Raw genomic sequence first — 23800 nt, 5'->3', positions numbered from 1 at the left:
TGAAGAGGAAACTAACTAGCTGGTTCTCTACATTCATGTTGGAGGCTTTGTGGAGAAAGAAGAACATCAAACATCTTCATAACATCACTAAAGACATTCTGGGATGTGTAATACAGAGGGGAGTTTGAATGACTACGTTCTGGAGGACAAAGATATTCAACAAAATATTATTGATCACATGCAGAAAGGACCGAAGCACTAACCCTAACCCTCACAGGAGGGCTGAGGTATGAGCTGGATGCTGAGTGACGGTGAAAGATGTTTAAAACACTAACTGAAGGACTACGGTACCTGAAACCGTCCGTCCCGTCTTTCTGTTCAGATCTGGGACTGTAAAGAAATATATCATTTAAATATATATGTATCTCTGTTTAAATGGTTAAATGTACAAAATCTCAATAAAAATGTAACGTACGGTGACTAGTATTAAAACAGCTGTGATGCTCCGCGCTGCCCCCTAGTGGTCATCCTGCTGGCTGCATCCTGCTGGCTGCATCCTGCTGGCTGCATCCTGCTCTGTCCGCCACGGTAACGGCAGTCTGAAACAGGAAGTTGATGAGTGGTTGTTGTTCCTGGCGATGCGGCCGGCTGATTGATTGATTAGATTTGAGGTGATTAGTGTAAAGTGCAGCGGTGATGTCATCAGCGTGGGACAGTTCAGAGAAACCCGGAGGAAGCAGCTGATTCAATGTTCTCCAATCAGAGACACAAACCGCTCACATCAGCGGGTTATGACTCTTCTTCATCATGTAAAGTCACATTTCATCTCTTTGGTTAATAGTTGGTTAACTCCTAACGCTCTAACCCTCTGACCCCGTAAACCTTCATCACGTAGAAAAGGTTTTAATTAAGATTATAAGAAGTGAGCTAACTCGTCTCTGTTTGTCTCCAAGACTGAAAAACATCAAGCAGCTACTGAAGCTCCTGGTAGTGACATCATCATCATCTTCATCATCATCATCACCATCATCATCTTCATCATCTTCATCATCATCACCATCATCATCTTCATCATCATCACCATCATCATCATCATCACCATCATCATCTTCATCATCATCTTCATCATCTTCATCACCACCATCATCACCATCACCATCATCACCATCATCATCCTCATCATATTCATCATCATCATCATCATCATCATCATCACCATCTTTATCTTCACCATCATTAAACATTTCATTTATAACCCTCTGAACAAGTTGTTATTTATTGCCCCCCCCCCCCAACCTTCTTCCTGTTTGTCCATCAGGTTAAAAGCTGTTTATATATTTAAGCCCCCCCCCCCCCCCCCCCCCCCCCCCACACACACACACACACACACACCCCACACACACACACACACCCCCCCCTCCCCCCGGTCATGTGACCTCCTGTCAGGCTTTAAATGAGCTTCGGTCCCTCAGAGAGAGATGAGAGTCAACGAAGAGGTGAGTCTGGATCATCCTGAGGGTCTTCTAGGGTTCTGAGGGGTAGGGGCTTTTATTCATCAGTCACTCTGAGGGTCTTCTAGGGTTCTGAGGGTTAGGGGCTTTTATTCATCAGTCACTCTGAGGGTCTTCTAGGGTTCTGAGGGGTAGGGGCTTTTATTCATCAGTCACTCTGAGGGTCTTCTAAGGTTCTGAGGGGTAGGGGCTTTTATTCATCAGTCACTCTGAGGGTCTTCTAGGGTTCTGAGGGGTAGGGGCTTTTATTCATCAGTCACTCTGAGGGTCTTCTAGGGTTCTGAGGGGTAGGGGCTTTTATTCATCAGTCACTCTGAGGGTCTTCTGGGGTTCTGAGGGGTAGGGGCTTTTATTCATCAGTCACTCTGAGGGTCTTCTAGGGTTCTGAGGGGTAGGGGCTTTTATTCATCAGTCACTCTGAGGGTCTTCTAGGGTTCTGAGGGGTAGGGGCTTTTATTCATCAGTCCACTCTGAGGGTCTTCTAGGGTTCTGAGGGGTAGGGGCTTTTATTCATCAGTCACTGAGGTCTTCTAGGGTTCTGAGGGGTAGGGGTAGGGGCTTTTATTCATCAGTCACTCTGAGGGTCTTCTAGGGTTCTGAGGGGTAGGGGCTTTTATTCATCAGTCACTCTGAGGGTCTTCTAGGGTTCTGAGGGTTAGGGGCTTTTATTCATCAGTCACTCTGAGGGTCTTCTAGGGTTCTGAGGGGTAGGGGCTTTTATTCATCAGTCACTCTGAGGGTCTTCTAGGGTTCTGAGGGTTAGGGGCTTTTATTCATCAGTCACTCTGAGGGTCTTCTAGGGTTCTGAGGGGTAGGGGCTTTTATTCAGTCACTCTGAGGGTCTTCTAGGGTTCTGAGGGGTAGGGGCTTTTATTCATCAGTCACTCTGAGGGTCTTCTAGGGTTCTGAGGGGTAGGGGCTTTTATTCATCAGTCACTCTGAGGGTCTTCTAGGGTTCTGAGGGGTAGGGGCTTTTATTCAGTCACTCTGAGGGTCTTCTAGGGTTCTGAGGGGTAGGGGCTTTTATTCATCAGTCACTCTGAGGGTCTTCTAGGGTTCTGAGGGGTAGGGGCTTTTATTCATCAGTCACTCTGAGGGTCTTCTAGGGTTCTGAGGGGTAGGGGCTTTTATTCATCAGTCACTCTGAGGGTCTTCTAGGGTTCTGAGGGGTAGGGGCTTTTATTCATCAGTCACTCTGAGGGTCTTCTAGGGTTCTGAGGGTTAGGGGCTTTTATTCATCAGTCACTCTGAGGGTCTTCTAGGGTTCTGAGGGTTAGGGGCTTTTATTCATCAGTCACTCTGAGGGTCTTCTAGGGTTCTGAGGGTTAGGGGCTTTTATTCATCAGTCACTCTGAGGGTCTTCTAGGGTTCTGAGGGGTAGGGGCTTTTATTCATCAGTCACTCTGAGGGTCTTCTAGGGTTCTGAGGGGTAGAGGCTTTTATTCATCAGTCATTCTGAGGGTCTTCTGAGGGGTAGGGGCTTTTATTCATCAGTCACTCTGAGGGTCTTCTGAGGGGTAGGGGCTTTTATTCATCAGTCACTCTGAGGGTCTTCTAGGGTTCTGAGGGGTAGGGGCTTTTATTCATCAGTCACTCTGAGGGTCTCCTAGGGTTTTGAGGGGTAGGGGCTTTTATTCATCAGTCACTCTGAGGGTCTTCTAGGGTTCTGAGGGGTAGGGGCTTTTATTCATCAGTCACTCTGAGGGTCTTCTAGGGTTCTGAGGGGTAGGGGCTTTTATTCATCAGTCACTCTGAGGGTCTTCTAGGGTTCTGAGGGGTAGGGGCTTTTATTCATCAGTCACTCTGAGGGTCTTCTAGGGTTCTGAGGGGTAGGGGCTTTTATTCATCAGTCACTCTGAGGGTCTTCTAGGGTTCTGAGGGGTAGGGGCTTTTATTCATCAGTCACTCTGAGGGTCTTCTAGGGTTCTGAGGGGTAGGGGCTTTTATTCATCAGTCACTCTGAGGGTCTTCTAGGGTTCTGAGGGGTAGGGGCTTTTATTCATCAGTCACTCTGAGGGTCTTCTAGGGTTCTGAGGGTTAGGGGCTTTTATTCATCAGTCATTCTGAGGGTCTTCTAGGGTTCTGAGGGGTAGGGGCTTTTATTCATCAGTCACTCTGAGGGTCTTCTAGGGTTCTGAGGGTTAGGGTTAGGGGCTTTTATTCATCAGTCACTCTGAGGGTCTTCTAGGGTTCTGAGGGGTAGGGGCTTTTATTCATCAGTCACTCTGAGGGTCTTCTAGGGTTCTGAGGGGTAGGGGCTTTTATTCATCAGTCACTCTGAGGGTCTTCTAGGGTTCTGAGGGGTAGGGGCTTTTATTCATCAGTCACTCTGAGGGTCTTCTAGGGTTCTGAGGGGTAGGGGCTTTTATTCATCAGTCACTCTGAGGGTCTTCTAGGGTTCTGAGGGGTAGGGGCTTTTATTCATCAGTCACTCTGAGGGGTAGGGGCTTTTATTCATCAGTCACTCTGAGGGTCTTCTAGGGTTCTGAGGGGTAGGGGCTTTTATTCATCAGTCACTCTGAGGGTCTTCTAGGGTTCTGAGGGGTAGGGGCTTTTATTCATCAGTCACTCTGAGGGTCTTCTAGGGTTCTGAGGGGTAGGGGCTTTTATTCATCAGTCACTCTGAGGGTCTTCTAGGGTTCTGAGGGGTTAGGGGCTTTTATTCATCAGTCACTCTGAGGGTCTTCTAGAGTTCTGAGGGGTAGGGGCTTTTATTCATCAGTCACTCTGAGGGTCTTCTAGGGTTCTGAGGGGTAGGGGCTTTTATTCATCAGTCACTCTGAGGGTCTTCTAGGGTTCTGAGGGGTTAGGGGCTTTTATTCATCAGTCACTCTGAGGGTCTTCTAGGGTTCTGAGGGGTAGGGGCTTTTATTCATCAGTCACTCTGAGGGTCTTCTAGGGTTCTGAGGGGTAGGGGCTTTTATTCATCAGTCATTCTGAGGGTCTTCTAGGGTTCTGAGGGGTAGGGGCTTTTATTCATCAGTCACTCTGAGGGTCTTCTAGGGTTCTGAGGGGTAGGGGCTTTTATTCATCAGTCACTCTGAGGGTCTTCTAGGGTTCTGAGGGGTAGGGGCTTTTATTCATCAGTCACTCTGAGGGTCTTCTAGGGTTCTGAGGGGTAGGGGCTTTTATTCATCAGTCACTCTGAGGGTCTTCTAGGGTTCTGAGGGTTAGGGGCTTTTATTCATCAGTCACTCTGAGGGTCTTCTAGGGTTCTGAGGGGTAGGGGCTTTTATTCATCAGTCACTCTGAGGGTCTTCTAGGGTTCTGAGGGGTAGGGGCTTTTATTCATCAGTCACTCTGAGGGTCTTCTAGGGTTCTGAGGGGTAGGGGCTTTTATTCATCAGTCACTCTGAGGGTCTTCTAGGGTTCTGAGGGGTAGGGGCTTTTATTCATCAGTCACTCTGAGGGTCTTCTAGGGTTCTGAGGGGTAGGGGCTTTTATTCATCAGTCACTCTGAGGGGTAGGGGCTTTTATTCATCAGTCACTCTGAGGGTCTTCTAGGGTTCTGAGGGGTAGGGGCTTTTATTCATCAGTCACTCTGAGGGTCTTCTAGGGTTCTGAGGGGTAGGGGCTTTTATTCATCAGTCACTCTGAGGGTCTTCTAGGGTTCTGAGGGGTAGGGGCTTTTATTCATCAGTCACTCTGAGGGTCTTCTAGGGTTCTGAGGGGTAGGGGCTTTTATTCATCAGTCACTCTGAGGGTCTTCTAGGGTTCTGAGGGTTAGGGGTAGGGGCTTTTATTCATCAGTCACTCTGAGGGTCTTCTAGGGTTCTGAGGGGTAGGGGCTTTTATTCATCAGTCACTCTGAGGGTCTTCTAGGGTTCTGAGGGGTAGGGGCTTTTATTCATCAGTCACTCTGAGGGTTAGGGGTAGGGGCTTTTATTCATCAGTCACTCTGAGGGTCTTCTGAGGGGTAGGGGCTTTTATTCATCAGTCACTCTGAGGGTCTTCTAGGGTTCTGAGGGGTAGGGGCTTTTATTCATCAGTCACTCTGAGGGTCTTCTAGGGTTCTGAGGGGTAGGGGCTTTTATTCATCAGTCACTCTGAGGGTCTTCTAGGGTTCTGAGGGGTTAGGGGCTTTTATTCATCAGTCACTCTGAGGGTCTTCTAGAGTTCTGAGGGGTAGGGGCTTTTATTCATCAGTCACTCTGAGGGTCTTCTAGGGTTCTGAGGGGTAGGGGCTTTTATTCATCAGTCATTCTGAGGGTCTTCTAGGGTTCTGAGGGGTAGGGGCTTTTATTCATCAGTCATTCTGAGGGTCTTCTAGGGTTCTGAGGGGTAGGGGCTTTTATTCATCAGTCACTCTGAGGGTCTTCTAGGGTTCTGAGGGTTAGGGGCTTTTATTCATCAGTCACTCTGAGGGTCTTCTAGGGTTCTGAGGGGTAGGGGCTTTTATTCATCAGTCACTCTGAGGGTCTTCTAGGGTTCTGAGGGGTAGGGGCTTTTATTCATCAGTCACTCTGAGGGTTAGGGTTGGGGGCTTTTATTCATCAGTCACTCTGAGGGTTAGGGTTAGGGGCTTTAGTCATTGATTGTAATATTGGTTTCTTTTGTTTCCTGGTTCAGAGCCTGCTGCCGAGGAGCTGAGGATTGTGGGAGTTGTAGTCTGATTCAGAGCCTGCTGCCGAGGAGCTGAGGATTGTGGGAGTTGTAGTCTGATTCAGAGCCTGCTGCCGAGGAGCTGAGGATTGTGGGAGTTGTAGTTCTCGTTGTGCTGTGAGTGACGGCTGCAGGATGCTGCGCTGTCTGCTGCTCTGCTGCTGCGTCAGTCTGCTGCGTCTCTCCTCGGCGCTGGTCCACGGAAACCTGCAGCTGGACGCCGAGCCCGCCTACCTGTCTGACATCGGTCAGTGATGTCACTGACACCTGGCCAATCAGGGAGCTCAGACAACTGACATCATTATCTAATAATAATAATAATTAAAACTGATATTAATCAATAATACTAATCAGTGACCGTACAAACAATTATCTGATGAGCAGACGCAGATATTAATGTTTGGTTTGTCGTGCAGAGAGAAGCCACGCCCCCGACGCTGTACGTGACCCCGCCCTCTTACCTGTTGACTCTGTGGAGGATCACTTCCTGTTGGACTCGTATGACGAGGTGGGTGTGGCCTAATGTGTGGTGGGTGTGACCTAATTTGTGGTGGGTGTGGCCTAGTGTTTTGGCAGGTGTGCCTAATGTTTGGTGGGTGTGACCTAATGTGAGGTGGGTGTGGCATGTTTGAGGTGGGTGTGGCCTAATGTAAGATGGGCGTGGCCTAATGTGTGTGGCCTAATATGAGGTGGGTGTGGCCTGATTGAGGTGGGCGTGGCCTAATGTGCAGCTCAGACTCACAGCCTGTGTGTGTTGTCAGGACTCGTCTGCAGCGCTGCAGCTGCAGGGTCGGGCCATGCGCTCGCCGCGTCGCTGCATCCCTCACCAGCAGTCGTGTCTCGGTTACCCGCTGCCCTGCTGCGACCTGTGTGACACCTGCTACTGCCGCTTCTTCAACGCCATCTGCTACTGCCGCCGCGTGGGCCACGCCTGCCCACCGCGACGCACCTGACGACGGCCGCAGGCTGACGGAGTAAATGTGCTGTTTGTGAAATAAATCGATATATTTTCAAAAGTCACATTAACGTGTTTTTGTGTCAATGATTCAAATTCCTGCAGCAAACTTTACATTTAAAGTCATCACCACTTTCTTTACAGGATCTGGGGACAGGAATAAAAAGATGTGTCCGTTTGGTATTAAGTGTTGGTTAGGGTAAGGGTAAGGGGGTTAGGGGTTCATCTTTAGCAGGGTTAGGGTTAGGGGTTCATCTTTAGCAGGGTTAGGGTTAGGGTAAGGGTTAGTAGGGTTAGGGGGTTAGGGGGTTAGGGTTAAGTATTAAAATGAACATATTTAGATTTCAGTTCAACAGCTGAATCAGAGCAGACGCTGTGAAGTGTGCTGGTAGATAATATCAGTGAGTAAAACAGTTCATGGGATAAATATAAATATATAATAAATAGATGTGACTAAGATACAGTTGATTTAGAGTTTCTGACCCTAACCCATTAAAGGAAACGGACACATCGACACCATGATGACGTAGCGAGTCACTTCTGAACTGACTAGCAGCAGGACTGAATGAGGTCATTAATGAAGATGAGTGGTGCTAAAGATGAACCCCTAGCCCTAACCTTGCTAAAGATGAACCCCTAACTCTAACCCTGCTAAAGATGAACCCCTAACCCTAACCCTGCTAAAGATGAACCCCCAACCCTAACCCTGAAGTATTGATCTTCAGTATCAAAGGCATTGATCAGATCAGACTGGAGATGGAATATTAGCGTCAATAAGAAAACATGATGATTAAAAATAAGCTTTTCACTACAGAGATAATTATATTAATAAATCACAAACTGAACACAAAGAAACTGAACTGTTAGAAGAATCAGATCAAACACTTCCGAACTATGTGCTCATTAAAGCATCAGAGAGAAGAGATGGGTCATTAATTACTGATTTGAATATTAATATTTTAATTATCTTCTTAAAACTCTTTATCTGACAGTCTTTCCTGATTTTATGAGTTTTATCTTTTTATCTATTTTTCTTTTATCTGTTTTTATGTTTTTATGTCTGTTCTATGGTGTAGTAGTTTTATCTTATTAATAAAGTTTATTATTACTATTATTTTTATTATTAGTTTAGAGGTTTGCGTAAATCCTCCTAAAAAGTTTTTTTGAAAGTTTGATTTTGAATAAATTCCTTAAAGTCTCTCATCAGGTTCGTTATAGAATAAAAGAGAACGAGTGTTTCAGGTTCAGTTTTTTATTGAACTTCAAAGTGAAACTGGTGTGTTGCTTAGTTGGCAGCGAGGGTCTGGTCCACCCAGGCGCGCAGCTCGGTGACACGGGCGTACACGCCGGGCATGGTGGGAGTGCAGGTGCCGCTTCCCCAAGACACGATACCGACCAGAGTCCAGGCGCCGGCCTTCTCACAGACCAGAGGACCGCCAGAGTCGCCCTGCAAACAACCACAGACACATAAAGACACAAAGAAAGGAGGAGAGACAGCTACATGCAGCAGGTGCAGCTGGGTTACATCACATGTTGCTGACATGTTAATAACACGTGTGTGTGTGGTTAGCGTGCAGCACCCACCATGCAGCTGGAGGCTCCGGAGGCTCCGGCGCAGATCATCAGGTCGCTGATCTTGTTGCCCCAGTAACGACGGCACTGCTCATTGGTCAGCAGGGGGAGGGAGGCCTGCTGCAGCAGGGCGGGGGTGTCGGGAGCTGCAACACATCAACACATCAACACACTGCTATTAATATTAATAATAATATTAATAATATGCTCAGGGTTCCCATGATGCTTTGGTTTACTCATGGCTTTTACTTTCTCCCTATGTAACACATCCTGTTATATTCACTTCTACTAAGGTCACTAACTTCCTGCCTATGCAGCACATGTTCCTGATCCTGTTTAGTGCTCTAATAACATCAACCACAAACAGCAGAGAGGAGTTTCTGAGGTGCCCAAACTGGACTCTCTCCTCCCCCCGGCTGCACCTTGAGACTCTGTCCATGAAGATCACAAACAGGATCAGAGACCAGGGACAGCCCTGATGGAGCCCAACACCCACTGAGACCAGGTCTGACTCACTGCAGAGGATGTGAACTCAGCTCTCACATCCATTCTACATGTGCTTTGTGGACTTGGGGAAGGCTTAGGACCGTGTCCCTCGGGGGACCTTGTGGGAGTTTGGGGTACCAGGGTCTCTGCTGCGAGCCATTGGGTCCCTATACAACCACTGTGCAGTAAATCTTTATTTTTAAAGTGCCACATCACAATTAAAGTCATCTCAGGTCTGAACTCTGGTAACAGCCGACAGATTAAAATACATTTCAATCCAGAAGAACCAAAAATATCATGTTTCATCAGAGGTGGTCAGAGTTTACCTGACGTTGCAGTGAGCCGCTGTCACCACCCAGTTCTCATTGATGAGGGAGCCGCCGCAGAAGTGGAAACCAGTATAATCCTGAAACACACACCATGTTACTGTGTGTGTGTTACTGTGTGTGTGTTACTGTGTGTGTGTTACTGTGTGTGTGTTACAGTGTGTGTGTGTGTGTGTTACTGTGTGTGTGTGTGTGTGTGTTACTGTGTGTGTGTTACTGTGTGTGTGTGTGTTACTGTGTGTGTGTTACTGTGTGTGTGTGTGTGTGTGTGTGTGTGTGTGTGTGTGTGTGTGTGTGTGTGTGCGTGCGTGTGTACCTGCAGGGACACCTGCCAGGGCCAGGAGTGAGGCACCGCCTCCTCACCGTTCACGATACGGGAGTAACCCGTGACGACGGGGGGGATGGCGGGACTGCCGCAACCTGGTGACATCATCATAATGACATCATCATAACGACATCATTAATTACACATGAGATCAATCACTAATCAATAAAATCATTTTATCCTCATGAAGATTTAAAATATAGTTTTTTTGCAAATGTTTCAGTTTTTTTGGAGGTTTCTTGTAACCATGGTAACCAAATATTAAATCAGCTCAGGCTACCCAGCATGCTTCACTCCCTCAGCTGACTCACCGTAGGCGGCGCCGACGAAGGCGAGGCAAGAGAGGATCCAGAGGAAGGCCATGGCTCGAACATGAAAGCTCCGTCTGAGACTCCAACCTTTATACACACAACCAGACACCTGATTGGCTGGGAGGGGGGGGGGGGGGGTTGGCTGGGAGGGGGGGGCTGTGATTGGCTGGGAGGGGGGGCTGTGATTGGCTGGGAGGGGAGGCGTGTTATCAGGGCGGTGGGAGGCGTGTTATCAGGGCGGTGGGAGCTCAGACGGGTGGAGCTGACGAAGCATTTCCACCTGATGAAGCAAGAGTTTGAACATAAGAGATGAAAAGAGAAGAGCAGTAATAATACTGATGCTCAGTAGTTCTGATGTTATATAGTTATATGTAGTTATACACTGATCATCATGTCACTATTTCATCTCTTCAACATTCAGTAATGATGTTATATAGTTATATGTAGTTATACACTGATCATCATGTCACTATTTCATCTCTTCAACATTCAGTAATGATGTTATATAGTTATATGTAGTTATACACTGATCATCATGTCACTATTTCATCTCTTCAACATTCAGTAATGATGTTATATAGTTATATGTAGTTATACACTGATCATCATGTCACTATTTCATCTCTTCAACATTCAGTAATGGAGGATCTGACTTCAATGACTTCATGTTGATTTGACTTTATTTGATAGATCTTTTCATCTTTTCATTTTTCTGTGTCTGTCTGTGTATCAGTACCAGAGCCGAGCCACCAGACCAGGATCCTGGTGAGGTTTGGGGAGGTGGGTCCTGCTACTGAGAGGGACGGGTATCAGTACCAGAGCCGAGCCACCAGACCAGGATCCTGGTGAGGTTTGGCGAGGTGGGTCCTGCTACTGAGAGGGACGGGTATCAGTACCAGAGCCGATGCCTAACGTGGGACCGAGTGGAGCCAGGTCAACGTGGTCCAGATCAAACCGCTATTCAGGTCTGGTGAAGGATGTACCGGCTCCCTCTACAGATACTGATGTGTTCCTGAGATCTACACTCTGCTGCTACTGCCCCCCCCCCCCCCCCCCCCCCGGCCCCGTTGACATGGGGGCTGCTGATGTTACTGGTGCTGCTGTGGCTGGCATCATTTGCACCCCTGGTTCCCTGGAGGGGGGGGGGGGGGGGCAGTGAAACCAGGTGCTACTGCAGAGGATATAAACCACATGCTACCACGCGTGTTACCAGCTGCCCCACATGTGGAGTCTCTGGTGATTCATGGCGAGACAAATGATATGAAGCAAAGATCAGAGCAGCTGAAGAGAGACCTGGTCCATCTACTGAACACTTTCTGGGAGTCTGGGAAGGACTTTTCTATCTCAGACTCACTGCTGTGTGAAGTTTAGTCGCCTCAGTCAGCTTCACCATGGATAAAGCCCTGACCCTAACCCCCCAGCCCTAACCCCCCCAGCCCTCTATCATCTGAACTGGTATCCACCTAAATTAAATTAAATTACTACCTTTAGAAACAGGAAGTGTTTAGGTTTGAGCTATTTAAATATAAAAAGCCTTCTTACAGAACCTGAACCATCTGAACCTTCAGGCAGATCCTGACATGTTAGTGTCTGAAGGAGAGTGACAGTGATTCCTGCGGAGCTGTTCACCATTATAATGTATTTATGGCAGATGGAGGTGGAGTTGTTATTTAGGTAAAATCCTGGCTCCCTGTAAATGTTGTTACTGTGGAAACCTGTCTTATCTCTAAGTTCACCTTAACTGACTAAAAGTCTTGTCTTTGAGTCGGTGACTACTGTCCTAAAGTGTCACACCGGTAATGCCAATTGAGTTTTTGTCCTGTCTCCATGTTTGTTTTGTGACTTCCTGTTTTTTTTTGGTATTAACTCTCCTCTCGTTTCAGGTGCCTTGCCCTTCCTCATGTGGCACCAGTCTGATTGTCTTCCCTGATTCCTGATTGTGTCCACCTGTTCCCCATTTCCCTCCATGTGTGCTTATAGGCTGCGTCTCCCGTTGTCCTGTGTGAGTGTGTCTTGTCTGTCGTCCAGAGAACAAGCGTCCAGTCCTAGTTAGTCAGTGTTCATAGTTTAGGTTATTTATTGTGTGTTAATTCCTCAGAAGAGTGATTTTTGTTTGACTTTTTGCTGTTTAGTTTATCAGAGCTCCGGAGTTTAGTTTAGTTCACCTTCTTTCCTGCTTTTCCCTCGATTGAGGCGCTTTTTGTTCATTACTGTTTTTGAGAATAAAGCCTCGTCAGCTTCATCCTGAGCTCTGCCTTCGAGTCCTCTCTTTAAGTTCCTGCTTGATAAAAAGCACTCGATCAAAAAAAACACAATCTTATATTTTTATCAAAAGGAATTTAAAACCCTTTAATGACCAAGCTTTTCTAGCTCATCTCTATCATAGTGACACACGTCATACATCAGTTATCCCTGATGGTGAAAAGCATCCAAACTTCTCTTGCCATTACTGATGAACATGCACCAATGAAAAAGCTTAGAAGACAGATCATCACCTTGGTTTACACCAGAATTATCACTGTTATTTAAAGAGAGGAGCAGAGTCGGGTCACACGCCAGATCCACTGGGATTCATTTAGACCAATCAGAAATGAATAAGATCTTATTGAGATGTGGTCACCAGTATAGAGAGCAGCACATCCAGATAAACCTAACAATGCTTTCCTTGCCCACATGTTGAGTTTCATGTCTGATTAATAACTGAACACATTTATCAAGTCTTTAATCAACATTTAGTAAATTCTGGCCTCTTATTAGAAACACTAATATGTGGCTTCCTCCTGTTGAACATTGTTCTGTAAAGCTCGGCTCTCGTCTATCAGTGCGGTTCTCAAAGCTTCACAATCGATTGATACGAGGAAGACAACCGGAGAAGATAGACTGCATCCTTCTTTCCTTAGACCAGCTGCTCCTGTTGCTTCTTTACTTCCTGGATAAAGAAATGCATTTAGATAATGACACAGTTAAACACATACACATAGAGATGAATATAACAGATCATAATTCATTAGTTTAGTACTTTAAAGAGTAATTAGTCATTGTGTCCACAGGGTGGCAGTCATGTTGGTTTCCACTCACAGTACAATCAGAAGAGAGAAGAAGAAAGTAGTGACACAGAGAAACAATGAAAGTTCAGATATAAGTTTATTATGAAGGATGTAAAAAAAATGAAATGCTGTTTGTTTGATGTGCAAACATTCAGCTAATCTCCACAGCTCTTCATTTCTAGACATATTGAACCTTTCTTTATGAACAGGTTAAACGGCCCATGTAGAGGCAGAAGTGAGCTCAACAACCACAGACCAATCTCTGTTAGCTTCTGCTCTTTAGCAGGATAAACACACCTAGCGTTAATGCTAACAGTCAACATGGAGCTCAGCAGCCATCTTTTGTTTTCTACACAGTGAGAGCTGAAAGGAAAACAGCTGATAACCAATCATCATGTGATTATAGACCAGTAGTAACGGCTGTCACAGCTGATTTCAGTCAGCAATAGAAACAGCAGAATATGTTTTATTAATATTTAGTTAATGGCTGATTCATTTTTAAATATGAAAAGCTGCCGTTATGCTAAGCTAAGCTAGCTGTTCCTTAGCTAACCTCCCTGACTCAGTTTATTATGAATAAAAGAGAACGAGAGTGTTTCAGGTTCAGTTTTTTATTGAACTTCAGTCTAAAGTGAAACTGGTGTGTTGCTTAGTTGGCAGCGAGGGTCTGGTCCACCCAGGCGCGCAGCTCGGTGACACGGGCGTACACGCCGGGCATGGTGGGAGTGCAGGTGCCGCTTCCCCAAGACACGATACCGACCAGAGTCCAGGCGCCGGCCTTCTCACAGACCAGAGGACCGCCAGAGTCGCCCTGCAAACAACCACAGACACATAAAGACACAAAGAAAGGAGGAGAGACAGCTACATGCAGCAGGTGCAGCTGGGTTACATGTTGCTGACATGTTAATAACACGTGTGTGTGTGGTTAGCGTGCAGCACCCACCATGCAGCTGGAGGCTCCGGAGGCTCCGGCGCAGATCATCAGGTCGCTGATCTTGTTGCCCCAGTAACGACGGCACTGCTCATTGGTCAGCAGGGGGAGGGAGGCCTGCTGCAGCAGGGCGGGGGTGTCGGGAGCTGCAACACATCAACACATCAACACACTGCTATTAATATTAATAATAATATTAATAATATGCTCAGGGTTCCCATGATGCTTTGCTTTACTCATGGCTTTTACTTTCTCCCTATGTAACACATCCTGTTATATTCACTTCTACTAAGTTCACTAACTTCCTGCCTATGCAGCACATGTTCCTGATACTGTTTAGTGCTCTAATAATAATACTAATGATAATGATATTAATAGTAATAATAAGATGAATAATAATATTGATAGTAGTAATAATAAAGTCACCGTTGTAGCGGGTCAGGCCCCAGCCGCTGGTCACACACTTCATGCCTCCGGCGAAGTTGTCTCCGGTCTCGGCCATACACACGGGGGAAACACGCATGTTCATCTGGGCGGGGCTGGCCAGCTTGATGAGCAGGATGTCGTTGTTGATGGTGTAGCCGTTGTAGCGGGGGTGCTTGAACACCTGACAGGAAATGACATAGTTAGCCGGTGAACAGCAGGATGTCACATGACGTGATGAGGTCACGCTGCTCGACGCTCACCTTGCCGACCTGCATCACCTGGATGGCCTCGGCGTTGGAGGAGCGATCGTGTTCTCCGAGGATCACACGGTGGGAAGTCCTGCAGGAAGACATGAGGGTCAGCTGACCAATCAATCAACTAATTAGACGTGCCTGGAACTAAAGGGGGGGCGATCCGCCCACCAATAAGCAGCCTGTTGGAGGACTTCACCTGTAGAGTCCAACAGAACAACATCAACCGTAAACAGCAGAGAGGAGATTCTGAGGTGCCCAAACTGGACTCTCTCCTCCCCCCGGCTGCACCTTGAGACTCTGTCCATGAAGATCACAAACAGGATCAGAGACCAGGGACAGCCCTGATGGAGCCCAACACCCACTGAGACCAGGTCTGACTTACTGCAGAGAATGTGAACACAGCTCTCACATCCATTCTACATGTGCTTTGTGGACTTGGGGAAGGCTTAGGACCGTGTCCCTCGGGGGACCTTGTGGGAGTTTGGGGTACCAGGGTCTCTGCTGCGAGCCATTGGGTCCCTATACAACCGCTGTGCAGTAAATCTTTATTTTTAAAGTGCCACATCACAATTAAAGTCATCTCAGGTCTGAACTCTGGTAACAGCCGACAGATTAAAATACATTTCAATCCAGAAGAACCAAAAATATCATGTTTCATCAGAGGTGGTCAGAGTTTACCTGACGTTGCAGTGAGCCGCTGTCACCACCCAGTTCTCATTGATGAGGGAGCCGCCGCAGAAATGGAAACCAGTATAATCCTGAAACACACACCATGTTACTGTGTGTGTGTTACTGTGTGTGTGTGTGTGTGTGTGTGTGTTACAGTGTGTGTGTGTGTGTGTGTGTGTGTGTGTGTGTGTGTGTGTACCTGCAGGGACACCTGCCAGGGCCAGGAGTGAGGCACCGCCTCCTCACCGTTCACGATACGGGAGTAACCCGTGACGACGGGGGGGATGGCGGGACTGCCGCAACCTGGTGACATCATCATAATGACATCATCATAATGACATCATTAATTACACATGAGATCAATCATTAATCAATAAAATCATTTTATCCTCATAAAGATTTAAAATATAGTTTTTTTGCAAATGTTTCAGTTTTTTTGGAGGTTTCTTGTAACCATGGTAACCAAATATTAAATCAGCTCAGGCTACCCAGCATGCTTCACTCCCTCAGCTGACTCACCGTAGGCGGCGCCGACGAAGGCGAGGCAAGAGAGGATCCAGAGGAAGGCCATGGCTCGAACATGAAAGCTCCGTCTGAGACTCCAACCTTTATACACACAACCAGACACCTGATTGGCTGGGAGGGGGGGGGGGGGGGTTGGCTGGGAGGGGAGGGGTGTGATTGGCTGGGAGGGGAGGGGTGTGATTGGACGGGAGGGGAGGCGTGTTATCAGGGCGGTGGGAGCTCAGACGGGTGGAGCTGACGAAGCATTTCCACCTGATGAAGCAAGAGTTTGAACATAAGAGATGAAAAGAGAAGAGCAGTAATAATACTGATGCTCAGTAGTTCTGATGTTATATAGTTATATGTAGTTATACACTGATCATCATGTCACTATTTCATCTCTTCAACATTCAGTAATGATGTTATATAGTTATATGTAGTTATACACTGATCATCATGTCACTATTTCATCTCTTCAACATTCAGTAATGATGTTATATAGTTATATGTAGTTATACACTGATCACCATGTCACTATTTCATCTCTTAAACATTCAGTAATGGAGGATCTGACTTCAATGACTTCATGTTGACTTTATTTGATAAATCTTTTCATCTTTTCATTTTTCTACCTTCTTGTAGCCCGAGGGTTTTCTATCCAGAGTTTTTAGGGCTTTTTTATAGAGAGATTCTATCGGTAGAAGTGCTGTAGTACATGCCAGTGACCAGCTGGTTAAGCAGTAGTCTAGATGTGAGAGGATCAGCTGGTTAAGCAGTAGTCTAGATGTGAGAGGACCAGCTGGTTAAGCAGTAGTCTAGATGTGAGAGGATCAGCTGGTTAAGCAGTAGTCTAGATGTGAGAGGATCAGCTGGTTAAGCAGTAGTCTAGATGTGAGAGGACCAGCTGGTTAAGCAGTAGTCTCTATGTGAGAGGACCAGCTGGTTAAGCAGTAGTCTAGATGTGAGAGGATCAGCTGGTTAAGCAGTAGTCTAGAAGTGAGAGGACCAGCTGGTTAAGCAGTAGTCTAGATGTGAGAGGACCAGCTGGTTCAGCAGTAGTCTAGATGTGAGAGGATCAGCTGGTTAAGCAGTAGTCTAGATGTGAGAGGACCAGCTGGTTAAGCAGTAGTCTAGATGTGAGAGGACCAGCTGGTTAAGCAGTAGTCTAGAAGTGAGAGGACCAGCTGGTTAAGCAGTAGTCTAGATGTGAGAGGACCAGCTGGTTCAGCAGTAGTCTAGATGTGAGAGGATCAGCTGGTTAAGCAGTAGTCTAGATGTTAGAGGACCAGCTGGTTAAGCAGTAGTCTAGATGTGAGAGGATCAGCTGGTTAAGCAGTAGTCTAGATGTGAGAGGACCAGCTGGTTAAGCAGTAGTCTAGATGTGAGAGGACCAGCTGGTTAAGCAGTAGTCTAGATGTGAGAGGATCAGCTGGTTAAGCAGTAGTCTAGATGTTAGAGGACCAGCTGGTTAAGCAGTAGTCTAGATGTGAGAGGACCAGCTGGTTAAGCAGTAGTCTATGTGTGAGAGGATCAGCTGGTTCAGCAGTAGTCTAGATGTGAGAGGATCAGCTGGTTAAGCAGTAGCCTAGATGTGAGAGGATCAGCTGGTTAAGCAGTAGTCTAGATGTGAGAGGACCAGCTGGTTAAGCAGTAGTCTAGATGTGAGAGGATCAGCTGGTTAAGCAGTAGTCTATATGTGAGAGGATCAGCTGGTTAAGCAGTAGTCTAGATGTGAGAGGACCAGCTGGTTCAGCAGTAGTCTAGATGTGAGAGGATCAGCTGGTTAAGCAGTAGTCTAGATGTGAGAGGATCAGCTGGTTAAGCAGTAGCCTAGATGTGAGAGGACCAGCTGGTTAAGCAGTAGTCTAGATGTGAGAGGATCAGCTGGTTAAGCAGTAGTCTAGATGTGAGAGGACCAGCTGGTTAAGCAGTAGTCTAGATGTGAGAGGATCAGCTGGTTAAGCAGTAGTCTATATGTGAGAGGATCATACAATGTAAAAACAACAAAGCTGCACTGTTGGTTAAGGACTTCCTGATCTGCCTGATATTTGCCAGGTTGTATTTGACAGAGTTTGACACTTTTTTGATGTGTTTCCTGAATGAGAGTCGAGTCCAGGATGACTCCTAAGTATCTGAGCTCCTCCCCTCCCAGAAAGACACCAGAATCATCAATATTTGGCGGCTTTTTAGCAAAAAACATGCAGACAGTTTTTTTAACATTTAAAGAAAGACATGAATCAGTGAGCCAGTCCTGAACATGAGCCTTAGCAGTTGTGAGTATTTGAGCAGCTTCTGTCATGTTTTTCGTAGGAGTGAAAATAACCGCGTCATCGCGTACAGCTGTGCATTAACACCCTTACAGACATCAAAGAAATCATTAATGTAGAAAGAAAACAAAATAGGTCCAAGTAAGGAACCCTGAGGGACCCCTACTGGACAGTCCAGGTAAGGGGATTTGACACCGTCGACCACCACACACTGCTCTCTATCTGCAAGATATGATCTGAACCAACTGAGGGCCTGTGTGGAGAAATTACATTTCGACAGCTTGGTTAACAGTACTCGGTGGTCAACGGTGTCAAAGGCCCTTTTAAGATCCAGGAAAACAGCTCCCACACAGCTGTTCCTATCCAGGAGACAAACATACTTATAGCCGACTCTGTGGAAGGGTGAGTCCGGAAGCCAAACTGCATCGGATGCAATGCTGTGTCACCGTTATTGAGATGTTCTACTAGCTGTTCAGCCACCCATTTTTCTATTACTTTGGAGATGACAGGAAGAATACTGATTGGTCTATAGTTGTTGATTTCAGCTTTACTTCTGGATGTGAAGATTGGATTCACCGTGCTCATCTTCCAGTTAGTCGGGACACCAGAACGCCTGAGACAGATTTATCTGCTGCATGATGGAAAAACCAGAGACTCCATGTGAAGTTTTAAAAAGTTAGTGTCAAATCCGTAGTTATCTTTGGCATTAGGTTTGTTAAGAGAGCAAATAATTTCCCTTACCTCTCTGTCAGAGATTTCAGTTATGTTAAAAACAGGCTGTTGGCAGTAGACAGGATGATAATCACAGTCAGGTGCAGTGAACAGACTTGATATTTCATGAACAGAATTTATAATAAAAGAATTAAGTTCTGCAGCCAAGGTGACACTGACTGAGGGATTTTTCACTAACTGATTCTTGATGTTTAGCTCCAGTCCTTTATTGCTCTGCTTGGTCTGTCTGCCAGTTAGGTTATTGATCTCTTTCCACGTTTTTTTTGAATTTCCCTTTGCACTCTCAATTATGTTTAAGAAGTTTGCTTTAGCTTTCGTAATGCTAATGTTACTTTATTTCGTGCTGATGTGAACTTTTGACGGTCAATGATTAGACCAGTTTTCAGTTGATCTCTAACTTTTAACAGTGCAAGACACTTATTATTAAACCAGGGAAGGGAGCTGGATTGCCTGGTCCTAGAGCTCCCTGTCCTAGAGAAAGACAACAGAACCTCCTTCATTTTTTGAGAGAAGGAGTCAGCACTCTGGTTTACATCATCGCAGGAGAAAAGATTATCCCATACCAATTCCTTAAGGGCTTTATCAACATTTTGCTGTTGGTTCTTAGGGATGAAGTTGTGATTTGGTGATTTCTGATGCAGATATCTGTGTGAGTTTAGGACACGGTTTTTATTGAGTTTCCGGGAAAAGAAAATCACTTTATGATCTGAAAGTCCTGTGAAGAGGTTGTGAATCTTAGTGATTCTTTCTGGCTTATTTGAAAACAGCAGGTCAATTCTAGTTTTAGAGTAGTTCGTTAACCTGGTTGGTTGGTCAATTAATTGTGTTAAGTTAAAAGAATCAGTAATAGCCTTAAAATGTTTTCTGTCTTTCTTAATATCCTCTGTCTGTTTAATAACTGAACACATTTATCAAGTCTTTAATCAACATTTAGTAAATTCTGGCCTCTTATTAGAAACACTAATATGTGGCTTCCTCCTGTTGAACATTGTTCTGTAAAGCTCGGCTCTCGTCTATCAGTGCGGTTCTCAAAGCTTCACAATCGATTGATACGAGGGTGACAACCGGAGGAGATAGACTGCATCCTTCTTTCCTTAGACCAGCTGCTCCTGTTGCTTCTTTACTTCCTGGATACAGAAATGCATTTAGATAGTGACACAGTTAAACACATACACATAGAGATGAATATGACAGATGATAACTCATTAGTTTAGTACTTTAAAGAGTAATTAGTCATTGTGTCCACAGGGTGGCAGTCATGTTGGTTTCCACTCACAGTACAATCAGAAGAGAGAAGAAGAAAGTAGTGACACAGAGAAACAATGAAAGTTCAGATATAAGTTTATTATGAAGGATGTAAAAAAATGAACTGCTGTTTGTTTGATGTGCAAACATTCAGCTAATCTCCACAGCTCTTCATTTCTAGACATATTGAACCTTTCTTTATGAACAGGTTAAACGGCCCATGTAGAGGCAGAAGTGAGCTCAACAACCACAGACCAATCTCTGTTAGCTTCTGCTCTTTAGCAGGATAAACACACCTAGCGTTAATGCTAACAGTCAACATGGAGCTCAGCAGCCATCTTTTGTTTTCTACACAGTGAGAGCTGAAAGGAAAACAGCTGATAATCAATCATCATGTGATTATAGATCAATAGTAACGGCTGTCACAGCTGATGTCAGTCAGCAATAGAAACAGAGGAATATGTTTTATTAATATTTAGTTAATGGCTGATTCATTTTTAAATATGAAATGCTGCCGTTATGCTAAGCTAAGCTAGCTGTTCCTTAGCTAACCTCCCTGACTCAGTTTATTATGAATAAAAGAGAACGAGTGTTTCAGGTTCAGTTTTTTATTGAACTTCAAAGTGAAACTGGTGTGTTGCTTAGTTGGCAGCGAGGGTCTGGTCCACCCAGGCGCGCAGCTCGGTGACACGGGCGTACACGCCGGGCATGGTGGGAGTGCAGGTGCCGCTTCCCCAAGACACGATACCGACCAGAGTCCAGGCGCCGGCCTTCTCACAGACCAGAGGACCGCCAGAGTCGCCCTGCAAACAACCACAGACACATAAAGACCCAAAGAAAGGAGGAGAGACAGCTACATGCAGCAGGTGCAGCTGGGTTACATCACATGTTGCTGACATGTTAATAACACGTGTGTGTGTGGTTAGCGTGCAGCACCCACCATGCAGCTGGAGGCTCCGGAGGCTCCGGCGCAGATCATCAGGTCGCTGATCTTGTTGCCCCAGTAACGACGGCACTGCTCATTGGTCAGCAGGGGGAGGGAGGCCTGCTGCAGCAGGGCGGGGGTGTCGGGAGCTGCAACACATCAACACATCAACACACTGCTATTAATATTAATAATAATATTAATAATATGCTCAGGGTTCCCATGATGCTTTGCTTTACTCATGGCTTTTACTTTCTCCCTATGTAACACATCCTGTTATATTCACTTCTACTAAGGTCACTAACTTCCTGCCTATGCAGCACATGTTCCTGATCCTGTTTAGTGCTCTAATAATAATACTAATGATAATGATATTAATAGTAATAATAAGATGAATAATAATATTGATAGTAGTAATAATAAAGTCACCGTTGTAGCGGGTCAGGCCCCAGCCGCTGGTCACACACTTCATGCCTCCGGCGAAGTTGTCTCCGGTCTCGGCCATACACACGGGGGAAACACGCATGTTCATCTGGGCGGGGCTGGCCAGCTTGATGAGCAGGATGTCGTTGTTGATGGTGTAGCCGTTGTAGCGGGGGTGCTTGAACACCTGACAGGAAATGACATAGTTAGCCGGTGAACAGCAGGATGTCACATGACGTGATGAGGTCACGCTGCTCGACGCTCACCTTGCCGACCTGCATCACCTGGATGGCCTCGGCGTTGGAGGAGCGATCGTGTTCTCCGAGGATCACACGGTGGGAAGTCCTGCAGGAAGACATGAGGGTCAGCTGACCAATCAATCAACCAATTAGACGTACCTGGAACTAAAGGGGGGGCGATCCGCCCGCCAATAAGCAGCCTGTTGGAGATCTTCACCTGTAGAGTCCAACAGAACAACATCAACCTGAGACCAGGTCTGACTCACTGCAGAGGATGTGAACTCAGTTCTCACATCCAGTCTACATGTGCTTTGTGGACTTGGGAAGGCTTAGGACCGTGTCCCTCGGGGGACCTTGTGGGAGTTTGGGGTACCAGGGTCTCTGCTGCGAGCCATTGGGTCTCTATACGACCGCTGTGCAGTAAATCTTTATTTTTAAAGTGCCACATCACAATTAAAGTCATCTCAGGTCTGAACTCTGGTAACAGCTGACAGATTAAAATACATTTCAATCCAGAAGAACCAAAAATATCATGTTTCATCAGAGGTGGTCAGAGTTTACCTGACGTTGCAGTGAGCCGCTGTCACCACCCAGTTCTCATTGATGAGGGAGCCGCCGCAGAAATGGAAACCAGTATAATCCTGAAACACACACCATGTTACTGTGTGTGTGTTACTGTGTGTGTGTTACTGAGTGTGTGTGTGTGTGTGTGTGTGTGTGTGTGCGTGTGTACCTGCAGGGACACCTGCCAGGGCCAGGAGTGGGGCACCGCCTCCTCACCGTTCACGATACGGGAGTAACCCGTGACGACGGGGGGGATGGCGGGACTGCCGCAACCTGGTGACATCATCATAATGACATCATCATAACGACATCATTAATTACACATGAGATCAATCACTAATCAATAAAATCATTTTATCCTCATGAAGATTTAAAATATAGTTTTTTTTACAAATGTTTCAGTTTTTTTGGAGGTTTCTTGTAACCATGGTAACCAAATATTAAATCAGCTCAGGCTACCCAGCATGCTTCACTCCCTCAGCTGACTCACCGTAGGCGGCGCCGACGAAGGCGAGGCAAGAGAGGATCCAGAGGAAGGCCATGGCTCGAACATGAAAGCTCCGTCTGAGACTCCAACCTTTATACACACAACCAGACACCTGATTGGCTGGGAGGGGAGGGATGTGATTGGACGGGAGGGAGGCGTGTGATTGGCCGGGAGGGAGGCGTGTTATCAGGGCGGTGGGAACTCAGACAGGTGGAGCTGACGGAGCAAAAACTGCAAAACATGCAGAAGGTCTGAGTTTAACCTCCTGAGACTCGAGCTCTCCTCTGGTTTGGATTGTGGAACCTGATACAATAACTCAGCATGGTGTTTGACCAGGAAGTAGGTTTATAAAGATGATGTCATCATATGGGGACACATTTAATTCACCAGAGTATAAAACCATTTGTTTCAATGTCCGAAACATGGCTGTCTGAATGTCCCTTGCTCTTTTCTCCAAACGAGGAATGTCCTCCTGTCCAACTGAGCAGTCAAAGAGTAAAACTTCACTTTTCATGGTCAGACACATGTTCAGATGTTTAGTTTGAGGTAGATGGTCGATGTAAATATCAACATCTGCTCATCAGTTGAAACACATTGTGGTCAAACCTGAAACAAGCAGCCTTTAATAATGCAACCCATTCTATTTCAGAGTAATGGGCCCTTAACCTGGGAATTGATCACATGACCCTAAAAAACTAAAGCAATGTCGACTCATTTGTAGCAAGTCAAGTTTATTTATAAAGCACATTTAAAAACAACCTCAGTCGAACCAAAGTGCTGCACAGTTATTAAAATCCAATGTAATCACACACAATATAATAATACATAAAAACAATGAAGGAATAGTAAGAGCTCAATACAAAAAGTAGGAAGCCAAGGATTCTCGCCTAGCTGGGATTGAACGCCAAGCAAAACAGATATATTTTTAATAGTGTTTTAAAATGCTCTACAGACTGTGCAGCTCTAACGTGGAAAGGTAGGCTGGTCCACAGCTTGGGGGCCGCCACTGAGAAGGCTCTGTCCCCATGGGTAGAGAGTCTGGACCGAGGCTCTGAGAGT

General features: G+C 46.1%; 5 protein-coding genes across 5 annotated transcripts in view; 2 read left to right on the top strand and 3 right to left on the bottom strand.

The window, feature by feature from the left end:
• LOC128373978 (intermembrane lipid transfer protein VPS13C-like) overlaps positions 1 to 596 on the top strand; it is a 100835-nt gene extending 100239 nt beyond the window's left edge. Inside the window, exon 58 of the mRNA XM_053334220.1 lies at positions 462 to 596. Within this exon, the coding sequence (XP_053190195.1) occupies positions 462 to 596 (135 nt within the window). The remainder of the gene's footprint in view (positions 1 to 461) is intronic.
• A 5592-nt stretch (positions 597 to 6188) lies between these two features.
• Positions 6189 to 7006, top strand: agrp (agouti related neuropeptide). The gene is made up of 3 exons (XM_053320118.1): positions 6189 to 6300; positions 6470 to 6561; positions 6815 to 7006. The coding sequence occupies exons 1-3, from the start codon at positions 6189 to 6191 to the stop codon at positions 7004 to 7006; spliced, it is 396 nt and encodes a 131-aa protein (XP_053176093.1).
• A 1262-nt stretch (positions 7007 to 8268) lies between these two features.
• LOC128373878 (chymotrypsin A-like) lies at positions 8269 to 9822 on the bottom strand. Its single transcript, XM_053334108.1, has 5 exons — positions 9709 to 9822; positions 9393 to 9472; positions 9093 to 9184; positions 8593 to 8726; positions 8269 to 8455 (listed from the first exon to the last, which is right to left on the bottom strand). Exons 1-5 carry the CDS (start codon positions 9820 to 9822, stop codon positions 8294 to 8296), a joined length of 582 nt encoding a protein of 193 aa, XP_053190083.1. The 3' UTR covers positions 8269 to 8293.
• A 3902-nt stretch (positions 9823 to 13724) lies between these two features.
• LOC128359689 (chymotrypsin A-like) lies at positions 13725 to 15926 on the bottom strand. Its single transcript, XM_053320080.1, has 7 exons — positions 15875 to 15926; positions 15555 to 15658; positions 15365 to 15444; positions 14693 to 14771; positions 14433 to 14613; positions 14019 to 14152; positions 13725 to 13886 (listed from the first exon to the last, which is right to left on the bottom strand). The coding sequence occupies exons 1-7, from the start codon at positions 15924 to 15926 to the stop codon at positions 13725 to 13727; spliced, it is 792 nt and encodes a 263-aa protein (XP_053176055.1).
• A 4801-nt stretch (positions 15927 to 20727) lies between these two features.
• LOC128373783 (chymotrypsin A-like) lies at positions 20728 to 22796 on the bottom strand. The gene is made up of 7 exons (XM_053334009.1): positions 22745 to 22796; positions 22424 to 22527; positions 22252 to 22331; positions 21718 to 21796; positions 21458 to 21638; positions 21044 to 21177; positions 20728 to 20906 (listed from the first exon to the last, which is right to left on the bottom strand). Exons 1-7 carry the CDS (start codon positions 22794 to 22796, stop codon positions 20745 to 20747), a joined length of 792 nt encoding a protein of 263 aa, XP_053189984.1. The 3' UTR covers positions 20728 to 20744.
• Between the last annotated feature and the right edge of the window lie 1004 nt (positions 22797 to 23800).

The sequence above is a fragment of the Scomber japonicus genome, chromosome 1, assembly GCF_027409825.1.
Source record: "Scomber japonicus isolate fScoJap1 chromosome 1, fScoJap1.pri, whole genome shotgun sequence".
Taxonomy (NCBI): Eukaryota; Metazoa; Chordata; class Actinopteri; order Scombriformes; family Scombridae; genus Scomber; species Scomber japonicus.
This window is presented reverse-complemented; position numbering and strand designations above follow the sequence as displayed.